The 12,236-nt window shown below is 46.1% G+C and overlaps 1 protein-coding gene across 1 annotated transcript in view; it reads right to left on the bottom strand.

Annotated features, from left to right (window-relative positions):
• The window catches only part of ZNF143 (zinc finger protein 143), a 74,251-nt gene that overhangs the window by 15,423 nt on the left and 46,592 nt on the right, over positions 1–12,236 (bottom strand). The window contains exons 11-12 of the mRNA XM_038406033.2: positions 7,974–8,153; positions 353–580 (exon numbers count right to left, since the gene is read on the bottom strand). Coding sequence (XP_038261961.1) covers positions 353–580; positions 7,974–8,153 — 408 coding nt within the window. The remainder of the gene's footprint in view (positions 1–352; positions 581–7,973; positions 8,154–12,236) is intronic.

Here is a 12,236-nt window from a genome sequence, read left to right as displayed (position 1 = left end):
GGCACCTTAGAGACTAACAAATGTATTTGAGCATAAGCTTTTGTGAGCTACAGCTCACTTCATCGGATGCATTCAGTGCCTGTTTACTTAGCTATAAGATGGTTATAGTAATACCTACCTGCTGTGCCTCACATGGGTATTTTGAGGTTTACTTAGTGTTTGTAAAGCACTTCAGTACTCTCAGATAAAAGATGCTAGTTAGTGCAAAGTATTAATAAAGAAAATATCACACCTGTCTTTTAAATTCCCCTGGCTCTGTGGAATACTGATAGTCATAGGTGTGTGCTGGATGCAATCTTTTATTTTGCTACTATGGGAGGAAGATCAGAGACTGGGAACATCAAATACAAACCTGGAGGCGGCTCAAAGAAAGCTTCCTGCTCTTCTTCAATTGGCTCTGTGTCATTGTGCGCTGTTCGCTTGTGCATAGCAAGTGTGGAAATCTGCTTGTATGTTTTCCCACAGTGATTGCAGTTGTATGGTTTGGAATGAGTATGTACAACATGGTGTTTGTATAAACTGGAATATTCTGTGAAACGTTTGTCACAGCCAGGAACCGTGCAGACATAGGGCTTCTCACCTACAGGGAAAGACAAAAGGGATGAAGAAAATTATAACCAGGATATGCAGGAAAACCCTGACAATAAATATCCTGCCACTTTCACAGATGTTTAATGGCCCAATTTTACTACCACCCAGGTCAGTCAGGCATTCTCCAGCTTCCTTCCCTAATGCAGCAGCAATGGTCACAATGCAATGCATGACTGTCCTCTTTAATACCAATGTGCTGCCACAATAAGCTGGCCCTACCAGGCAATCTGAGGAGGCCATTCAGATCAAGATGGACTATGCATACTGGATCTCCTACTTTTCATGTGCCAGATATTCACACTAAAGATGAGGGCAGCTGCAATCTGCTTCACGATATGAAAACAATATATGGCCCTCCAAGCTCCTGGCAAGATGCCAGTACAGCCCTCCGTTTGGCACAGTATTCACAATTCTGCCCTAACTCTTTACAGCAGCTGCCCTTCTGACTTCATAGGAAGATTTACAATTATCCTCAAAGATTAAATGTTATTTGGTCTGGTAAGTTAGAGTCCCAAACCTCAGTCTCTTTAGCTCTACAGAAATTTTATGGGATTTATATATTAAAATGATTAAGGCTAAATAAAAATGACATTCGTCACGTAAAATCAACGTAACACAAACTCAAACCAAAAACCAGTTAAAGAAGTATACAAAATCTTCAACTCCAAGAGATTTATTCATCCCTGCTAACAGTGAAAAACAGGAGGATACAAAAAATCATGGCTACAGGGCTGTAGGACCCTGCACATGGAGGCAGCGTTACTTCTGCTGATTCATCCTAGCAGCTAGACCAAGCGGATCCTGTTAGGTCCGGAAAAGGAGGTTACTCACCTGTGTAGTAACTGACGTTCTTCGAGATGAGTGTCCCTGTGGGTGCTCCACTCCAGGTGTTGGTGCGCCCCTGCGCCTTCGTTCCAAGATTTTTACAGCAGTACTCACATGGGCCGCACATGCGTGGTGCCTACTTAATTCGCCGACTATCTCTCAATAGCGCATGTGCGGCCCGGGCTCCTCAGTTCCTTTTCTACAATGGAGACCGCTCCAAACTCCGAAGTAGAGGGGAGGAGGGCGAGTAGTGGAGCAGCCAGGGACACTCATCTTGAAGAACGTCAGTTACTGCACAGGTGAGTAACCTCCTCTTCTTCGAGAGATGCCCCTGTGGGTGCTCCACTCCAGGTGGCTGAAAAGCAGTATCTCTTAAGGAGGTAGGGACTTCGGACCTAGTAAGAAAGCTGTAGACAGCACAGCTCGGCCCATTTGAATGTTGGTCTGGGGACCCTGAGTAAGAGTATAATGTTAAGCAAAGGTATGCTCTGAAGTCCAGGTGGCGGCTTGCAAATATCTGTGAGGGGATTGTTACATAAGAATGCCACAGACATTGGCAGAGATCTGGTGGAGTGCGCTCTAACAGAAGTTGGAGGATTCATCTTCTTTAGTTGGTAGCATAACAGTCTGCTATCCAATTGGATATTATCTGGGTAGAGATGGGATTTACCTGTGGATCGTTCTGCAATTGAAATGAAAAGTTTAGGGGAAGCCAGGCTTACTCCTATCGAAATAAAAGGACAATGATCTGTGCACGTCGAGTGTGTGCATTGCTGATTCAAAAGTGTTCGCATGCAGTTTAGGAAAGAAAGCTGTTAGATTGATAGGTTCATTGAGGTGGAAGGAGGAACGCACCTTTGGGAGAATTTAGGATGCATTCAGAGCGTAACTTTGTCCTTAAAAAAATATAGTGTACGGTAGATCAGCTATAAGCGCTCCAAGTTCTCTACACATCTGGCAGATGTATTGGCAAATAAAAATGCAGTTTTTATGGACAGATGTAGGCGGGAGCATGTTGCAAGCGGCTCAAATGAATGGTGCATCATGGATGTGAGGACCAAATTCAGGTCCCAGGGTTGAGTGGGTGATCTAATGTCCGGCTGCAGCATCTGGAGACCTTTGAGGAACCCCTTTGTGATGGGGTGGGCAAAGTAAGTAGTGTCTCCAGTCTGATTGTGAAACACCGTAATTGCTGCTAAATGTACCTTTATGGAGCTAAAGGAGAGCCCAGTTAGTTTAAGTTCTAAAAGACAGTCTAGCATTAGTGAAAGAGAGGAGGAAGCACAAGCTGTTTGCTTGATGGAGCACCAGTGAGTGAACCTAGTCCATTTATGGAGATAGTAGAACAAAATCCACACATACCACCTATGTAACATACTCTTTGTACCTGTTCAGAGCAGTCTAGTTCCTCATTAGAGAGCCATTGAGGAGCCATGCTTTGAGGTGCAGCATCGTTATGCTGGCATGGTGTAGTTGACCCCTGCATTGTGTTAATAGGTGCGGGGGGGGGAAGGAGTGGAATCGGCAGACAAACCGACATCTCGTTAAAAATAGGTACCATGCCCGTCTGGTCCACGTAGGGGCTATTAGTCTGATCCAGGCCCTCTCCGCTTGTATTTTTTGTAATACCCTGGGAAGAAGTGGTATCAGGGAGAATGCGTATAGGAAATTGTGGCTCAATTTGATGATGAATGCATCTGCCCCTGAGTACTTTCCTAGGCCCACCCTGGGCATTTCTTGTTGGTTGTGGTTGCAAAAAGATCCAGTTGCGGGTTGCCCCGTATTTTGAATATGTTGTGTAGGATAGTATCGTTTATCTCCCATTCATGATCTGCAGGAAAAGATCTGTTCAGCTCATCAGCAGTGGTGTGTAGTAAACCAGTTATGTAGGAGGCTGAAATTTGGATACTGTGTTGGAGGGAAAAAGAAAAGGAGTACTTGTGGCACCTTAGAGACTAACAAATTTATTTGAGCATAAGCTTTTGTGAGCTACAGCTCACTTCACTGGATGCATTCGGTGGAAAATACAGTGGGGAGATTTATATACACACAGAGAACATGAAACAATGGGTTTTATCATACACACTGTAAGGACAGTGATCACTTAAGATGAGCCATCACCAGCGGGGGGTGGGGGGGAAAGGAGGAAAACCTTTCATGGTGACAAGCAAGGTGGGCCATTTCCAGCAGTTAACAAGAACGTCTGAGGAACAGTGGGGGGTGGGGTGGAGGGGAGAAATAACATGGGGAAATAGTTTTACTTTGTGTAATGACTCATCCATTCCCAGTCTCTAGTCAAGCCTAAGTTAATTGTATCCAGTTTGCAAATTAATTCCAATTCAGCAGTCTCTCACTGGAGACTGTTTTTGAAGTTTTTTTGTTGAAGGATAGCCACCCTCAGGTCTGTAATCGAGTGACTGGAGAGACTGAAGTGTTCTCCGACTGGTTTTTGAATGTTATAATTCTTGACGTCTGATTTGTGTCCATTTATTCTTTTACGTAGAGACTGTTTGGTTTGGCCAATGTACATGGCAGAGGGGCATTGCTGGCACATGATGGCATATATCACATTGGTAGATGCGCAGGTGAACGAGCCTCTGATAGTGTGGCTGATGTGATTAGGCCCTATGATGGTGTCCCCTGAATAGATATGTGGACAGAGTTGGCAATGGGCTTTGTTGCAAGGATAGGTTCCCGGGTTAGTGGTTCTGTTGTGTGGTGTGTGGTTGCTGGTGAGTATTTGCTTCAGGTTGGGGGGCTGTCTGGAAGCAAGGACTGGTCTGTCTCCCAAGATCTGCAGCAATTCCAAAGTTTCATAGCCTCCATGCAGAGTGAGTGGGATCGAGCTCCCCCTTGTCTGTTTACATAAAACATGTAGACGATGTTGTGGGTCATAAGCCTGATATGTTGGTTCTGGATGTATGGGAGAAATTGGAGGCAGGTGTTGCGGACCGCCTGGAGCTCTAAAGGATTTATGTGTAGTGAGGCTTCTCTAGGGGACCAGAGTCCCTGAGTGGTGTGGTGTGCCATGTGTGCTCCCCAGCTCATGAGGGAAGCATCCATGGTAATTATAACGGAGGGGGACTCCTGCACGAAAGGGACTCCAGAGCAGAGGTTGTGTGGACAAGTCCACCAAGTGAGTGAGTCCTTGACTTCGGTAGGTATGGACAGAAGCATGTTTAGGCTGTGCACATTTGGTCTGTAGACAGTCATCCAACTCTGCAGGCACCGCATGTAGAGGCATGCATTCTTGACCACAAAAGGCCACAAAAAACCGCAAGAGGCCAGATGGTTGAGAAGTTGCACACAGTCCCAAACAGTGACTTGTGGGCTGTCTTGCAACTTGGCAACAAGATTCTTTATGGTACTGAATTCGTCGGATGGGACATTATGTAAATCCGGTTATGGAATCAAGATGAGTGTCTATGAACTCTAATCGTTGAGTAGGAGTTAATGTGGAATTTTTTTTTTTTATTTGTAGGCCAAGACCCTGGAAGCAGTTGATGGTCATCTGCGTGGCTTGGATGGCCTCCTCAAGAGTCTGCGCCTTCAGCAGGCAATCATCCAGGTAAGAAAAAATTAGGACTCCTTTTTTTGGTAGGTGTGCTCTTGCCACCGTGAGAATCTTGGAAAAAGACATGGGGTGCTGTTGAGAGGCCAAAAGGGCAGAACCTAGTGATTTGAGCCCATGACAAATCTGAGAAAAAATCTGAGACAAATCTGTGGGCAGGGTGTATAGTTGCATGAAAATAAGCATCCTGCAGTTTTCAAGGGCTGAAAACCAATCTCCCTGCTCCAGCGCTGGAATTATGGTTGCGAGGGTAACCATTTTGAATTTTTTCTTTTTCGACGAACTTGTTCAGTCGCTTGAGGTTGAGAATGGGTTGCCATCCCCCACTTTTCTTTTCTGTCAAAAATTATTGAGAATAAACACACTTTCCCCTGTACTGATTGGGCACCATCTCCACTGCTCCTATTTGTAGAAGATCTTGCACCTCTTGGTAGAACAAGTGGTCATGACAGGAGTCCCTAAAGAAGGACAGTGTGGAAGGTGGGTGGGAGGTATGGACAGGAAAGGGATGGAATAGCCCAATCGGATGACTTCTAGGGCCCATCTGTCCATATCTCGCCAGTTGTGGTAGAATGGGAGCAAACGGTGACCAAAAGGTTGGATGAAAAGTATAAGTGCTGGAATGGGTGGAAGGTCTTCTATACCCTCGACCAAGGCTTCAAATCTGCTTATTAGATGGCGGGGATTGGGACGGTGTGGGGCATCGTCGTTGATGCCTGGGTCTCTGGGAGTGTTGCCTCTGGCGGTTGTATGGCCTCTGTTGTTGTTGTGTGTAGGCCACGTATCATGTGTGTTGGTTAAGGCTGATACCTGTATTGTGTTCTTCTAGTTGCTATTGTATGGATGCCTAGGGATCTGAGCGTCCCTCTGGAATCTTTCATGGTGTGCAGCACCTTGTTGGTTTTTGCTGAAAATAACTTCTCGCCATCGAAGGGAGAGTCCCCATGGTGTTTTGTATCTCGCGTGGGAAAGAAGAAGAAGAAGAGGTAAACCATGAAGCTTGATGCATCACTACGGCCATCGCGGTGGACCTGGAAGCTGTGACTGCAGCATCGAGGGCAGCCTGCAATGCTGTGTGGGAAATAATCTGTCCTTCAGAGGCTACTGCTTTGAATTGTTGTCTCTTGCCCTCTGGGATGTCATTAATAAAGTCCATGAGTTTCCCGTAATTTCTGTGATCATATTTGGCCAGTAGGGCCACGTAGTTTGGCATGCTAAATTATAGCATGGATGAAGCATAAACTTTGCGGCCGAGTAGGTCCATTCTTTTGCTATTATTAGATGGAGTGGACTGAAAATGCTGCTGTTTGTTCAATTGGTTGGCTGCTTCTACTACCAGTGAATTTGGTGCTGGGTGCATGAAAAGGAATTCTGAGCCCCTGGAGGGAACATAGAATTTTCGGTCTCCCCTTTTGTAGGTAGGGTGTATGGTGGCTGGGGTTTGCCAGATATTCTTGACAGGGTCCATAATGGCTCCATTAATAGGTAGGGCAATCTTGGAGGAGGTCAAAGGTTGTAATAGGTCAATCAGCTCATGTTGAGTCTCTGACACCTCCTCCAGAGTAATCTTGAACTCATTAGCCACTCTTTTGAAGAGGTCCTGAAAACGAATAAAATCATCTGCTGTTGTTGGGGGCATAATAGCCCTTGTCCGGTAAGGTGGAAGAATTATTATTATTTAGGAGAGGATTCAGGTGCCTCCTCGTCTGCGTGCACCATTGCCGGTTGCTCCCATCCATCCATCACAGAAGTGTGCATGGGTACAGGAGGAGATCTAGTGTTGCCTCTGCATGGGCTGTGCCGGCTACTGTGGTGCCTGCTGTAGGACCCCCACGGGTTCCAGTAATGCCATTGTCCGGGGAAGGGCATGGGTGGTCCCATCCACAGGTGTCCATACCAGGGTGGTAAGACCCTAGAATACGAGGGCCTCAGTCTCCTTAGACGACAGTTCCAGTGAGAGATTGTTAAAAAGTAATGGGGAATCTGGAGTTGGCGAAATTAGCAAATTGCTGGAATGAATAAATTGTGGTGCAGAGGTAGAAGGAGCCGGAATACATTCTGCTGGGTGCAGCGGCGGTGCCGCATGGTCAGCCAGTGCCGATTGGTGTAGCGCCATATGCGGAGTCATAGGTGGTTGAGGTGTCGGCGCTGTGACAGCAACTATACTTCTGTGTGGCATGGGCAGCCTCAGCCGAATTGGCACCGAGTCCTTTGCAGTGCTGTGCGGTGCCATATTAGAAGAGGCAGGCAACTTTAAGCCCATAGCCTTGGCACCGGAACAGTGCATACCAGCAGCAGCTGGGGTACATGTGGTGCCAGAGATCCCCGGAGTATTGTATGTGCTGAGCCGTGTTCAGCACTGACGAGACAGGCCTGGTAGGAGTCCGTTTGGTGCACCAACATCTGGAGTGGAGCACCCACAGGGACATCTCTCGAAGAGCAGCAGCAGATTTTGATTCTTTCCACAAGGAAGGGGGAACTAAGGGCAGGGACAGAGTACCCCAAGAGAGAAAAATTCTAGGAACAGCCAACATCAGGCTGAGGTTTGTGCTTTACATTACTTAACAATAAAGGTGAAACTCGGGGACTAAGGGTTTGATCCAAAGCCCTTTAAAGTCTTTCCATTGTCTTCAAATGGCTTTGGATTAGGCCCTAGGTACAACTGTGTTGAGAGCAGGATGAGAAAGTCACACCTCCTCTTAAGCAGAAGTTTGGTCATTTGGTGTTGTCTCCTGGGGCAAACAAGTCAATCCAGGGGTCCCCCATTGATGGAATAATGGCTCCATGATACACCCTACAGTGACTATTTGTGGCTGGTCAAAGGGGAGAAAAGGGTTAAATAAAATTAAAAAAAAAAACATGACACATCACTATAAAAAAAACTTTCTACCCCAGTTCTGATATGCAGCAACAACTGGTCCACCAAGGAGAAAATCACAGCAGCTAAAAAGGAAATTGCTCTTCAAACAAAATGTCATTCACGTACCTGTATGTATTCTCACATGGTTCTTGTAATTGGTTGCACTGGCAAATGCTCTCCCACAACCTGGTTCTGTACAGTAATAGGGTCTTTCACCAGTATGTGTCCTGATGTGAACTTTTCTAATGTTGGATGTTGTGAATGACCTTCCACAGCCTTCAAAGGGACATTTGAATGGTCTTTCACCTGGAACAAATATAGAAATGTATATAGGTAAAGTTATAAACCACTACAAAAATAAGTAACTGGATTGAGATTAAATTTAGGATTCTAAAGTGCCTGTTTAATGATTTACATGTATTTCTTATATCATATTTTAGCCCAGTCTTACTTTCAAGATACTGTAATCAGTGTGGATCCCGCTGTTGGTTCACACGTGCCTTATGCATGCAGAGCTAGAACATCTTTGAACAACAGTGTCTTCATATACCCTTTGCCACCGCATGTTCCCATACAAGGACATAAAGGGCAGGAAGCGATCAGCCTCTATCAGTTCCCTCACAATTCAAAGTCAATGTTGCTGAGGACTCTGAAAACCGGGGATATAAGTTATGGGATCCACACTGACTACAACATCTCAAAGAGCCACAATTACTGTAGGTATGCATCCAATGAAGTGAGCTGTAGCTCACGAAAGCTTATGGTCAAATAAATTTGTTAGTCTCTACGGTGCCACAAGTACTCCTTTTCTTTTTGCAAATACAGACTAACACAGCTGCTACTCTGAAACCTTTTTAGAGAATGTGTCAGTGTCCCCTGGATGGTGGGAATGAGGAGTTCCAGTTACATTAGTCGAACAATGACTGTAGCACTGCCTCCTGAACTTGGCATCTGCCCTGGCTGCCATGTCAAGGCAATAATGTTTAACAAAAACAAAATAAAACAGTGGGTTGCTCCACATTGCAGCCATACAGATCTCAGAAACTGGAATGTTCCTGAAGTAGGTGGTAGATTCAGGCTATGCCCTAGTGCAGTAGTTCTCAAACAGGGGTCCGGAGCCCCCAAGGGGGCCTCGAGCAGGTTTCAGGTGGGCCTCCAAGCAGGGCCAGCATTAGATGTGCTGAGGCCCAGGGCAGAAAGCCTAAGTCTCACTGCATGGGGCTGAAACCCAGATCCCTGAGGCCTGCCACCCAGGGTTGAAGACGAAGCCTAAGCAATGTAGTTTCATGGGGGCCCCGTGGATTGGGGTCCCAGGCAATTGCCCAATTGCTACCCCCTAATGCCGCCCTGGCTTTTATATGTAGAAAACCAGTTATTGCAGCACGTGGAATTTTTATAGCATGTTGGGAAGATCTCAGAAAGAAAAAGTTTGAGAACCCCTGCCCTAGTGGTGTGTGCATCAATGAGGCCTGCCAACCAGTTGACAGCAAGTGGAAATGCACTTTGAAATCCACTTGGAGATTCTCAGTGATCAGATGGTTTGGCCCTTAAATGGGCTGGAAATGGCCACAAAGAGGCGGGAAGATAGCTGGGAAGTATTGGTCTTTTAAGGCCCTGGCAAGATCCAGAATGTGGCTTCAGGAAGAAGACTAGCAAGGCAATTTATTGGTTCAGGTGAAGGATTGAGACTACCTTAAGGATAAACCTGGGATGTGGTCTCAACACCACCTTGTCCCTACAGAATGAGGTGTAGGCCACACAACCCATGAGGGCTTGGAAGCTCCCTGACTCTCTGGGGTTGAAGTGATGGCCACCAGAAAGACCATCCTGACGGCACCGTGTACTGAGTAATCCAACAGTGGTTAAAAGGGTGGTTTTGTGAGTTGCAGGAGGATAACAGAGATTCCTCAAAGGAGTAGGGTCTCTAACTGGAGGGTAGGCGTGAAGGAGGCCCTTAAGGAATTTCAATACCTTTGGATGCGAGAAGATAGACTGTGACTCTACCAAGGTGTACATACTGATATTGCTGGTAGGTGGACTTTGAAAGAGTTAAATGTCCAGCCTGTTTTAGTAGCTGTGTATAGTCAAGGAACTTTGGTATCTGTACCTCTACTGGGTCCATATTATTTTAGAATACTCATATGGAAAATCTTTTCCATTAGGAGGAAGTAAATCTTCCTGCTACAAGATTTCGTGCTTTGGAAGAGAATTTTCTTAACCTTCAGAGACCAGTCTCTTGTCAGTAGTGCTCACCCAGACAATATCCAAGCCATCATTGCAACCACTGCAGATCTGGGTGCAAGTTCTGATGTTGATTCTAAAATATTATGTCCAGACAGGCTCAGAGGAATGGGGAGGCTACATGAACATCTGTATCTTGTCTGACAGCCAAAACTGCCTTAGCCAGTCAGGGGCTATCAGGATGACCGCAAATTTGTCTCACCTGATCCTGGATATTATCCTGGGGATTAGGGGAATCAGTGGAAAAGCATATAGCATCCCTCAAGACCACCAAAAGGAAGAAAAAGCAGCTGTAATGAGCCAAGACTCTCACCTTCTTTTAAGCAGAAGTTTGGTCATTTAGTGTTGTCTTTTGTGTCAAACCAGTCTATTGAGGGGGTTCCCCATTGATGGAATAATGGCACCATGATAGACCCTACAGTGATGATTTGTGGCAGGTCATTGCATGCCTGGTTAAGAAGTCTGCCAGATCATTGCCAACCCTGTGTAGGTATATAGCAAGCAGGGTAATATTGTGTTGGGGACACAACATTCAGAGTCAGATGGCTTCCTGGCAGAAATGGGATGATCAGGCACCTCATTGTTTGGTATGTATATAGTGCATAGTGGACATGTTATCAGTTAGGATTTGCATTGTGGTGTTCCGCAGAACATGCAGGAATGCTCTACAGGCTAGTCTGATAGCTCTCAGCTCCAGGACATTCATATATAAAATTTACATCACCCGGAGACCACGTCCCTTGCACCTGCAAATGGCTCAGGTGGGCAACCAGGCTGTTCCTGCAGTGTATGTGGCAAGTGTCAGCTGGGAAGGGAACAAAGAAGGGAACCCCTTTCCACATGTTCACTGGGTCTTAGCACCAAGGGATCTCTTGTAGGACGAGAGGCAGGTCAGTGGCCCTCCTTTTCATGTGATGCCTGGACGGGGAGTACATGGACCTCAGCCACAGTTATAATGGTTGGCGGTGAAGACTGGCAAACAGTGTCATCTACATGCACACAAACCTGTGGCTGTAGATACCCAGACATGTGTGCACCACCATTCAATTTTAGGTTGTTTGCCACCCACTGGAGAGACTGGAATTGGTCTTCTGGTAGGCAGGCTCTGGCTGATGTGGAACTGATCAAAGCACCTATAAACTCTTATCTGCGATGGTGCAAGGATTTCTTCACAAGGAGTCTTAGTTGAGAGAGCAGGAAAAAGATGTATCCCAAAGTTGTTGCAATCCCCGTTGGGAACAGACTCTGATGAGCCAATCATCAAGGTACAGGTAGACATGGATTCCCTGCCTCCTTAAATGTGTTGCCTCTACTGCAAAGTATTTCATGAAGACTCTTACCGCAGAGAAGAATCTGAAGGGGAGGATCCTCTCTGATTAATGGTTGGGCCTCGCTATTTATCTTAGATTCTTCTGAGGGGCAGATGATAGCTATATGAAAGTATGCATACTGCAAGTACAGACCTCTGAACCAGCCTTGAGCTCAGAGAGATGGAGCGATGGAACCAACTGTTACTATGTTGAGCCTGAGGCAACAAAAGTATTCATTGAGTCCCCTCAATAGCATGAAGACCCCCTTTCTTCTTTGGAATGAGGAAATACTAGGAATAGAACCCTCTTCCCCTGAACTCTACTGATGTTTTGGTGGTAATACAGAGCATTGGCATTGCTCTGCCCACAGATTCGATTCCTCCTGGTACTTTGGCATATGTGGTCTGGCAAGAGATGCTGACAGGTAGAGTGACCTCTTCCTCAAGTTTGTCAAAAAGTGGCTGGTGGACCCCAGTAACCTTATTTAAGCCATGGAAGCATAACATACAAGTACAGTTTGTTCACCAGGTGCTGGCTAGTCCAGTACCCTTCCTTATGAATCCGTGGTGGTGCAGGCCTACAGGGAAAGCTGACAGACCTTTCCATGGTGCTGACTAGTGACCACCTTGGAGAAGATTTTCTACTTGAAGATAGGGAGAACGTTTGCTCTGCCGATGGTGAGGAATAGATTTCCTCTGGGGTGCTGCCGAAGTGTATGGTATGCGTATCTGACCTGGCACTAGCAGGTGCTTTGGCATCAATGGCTGTTCCAGTTCTCCCCAAGTTTATTCTATGTTTGACGTCAACACCAACGGGGGCACCACTGGAGCCAAGATCA

Source organism: Dermochelys coriacea, chromosome 6 (assembly GCF_009764565.3).
Source record: "Dermochelys coriacea isolate rDerCor1 chromosome 6, rDerCor1.pri.v4, whole genome shotgun sequence".
Taxonomy (NCBI): domain Eukaryota; kingdom Metazoa; phylum Chordata; order Testudines; family Dermochelyidae; genus Dermochelys; species Dermochelys coriacea.
This window is presented reverse-complemented; position numbering and strand designations above follow the sequence as displayed.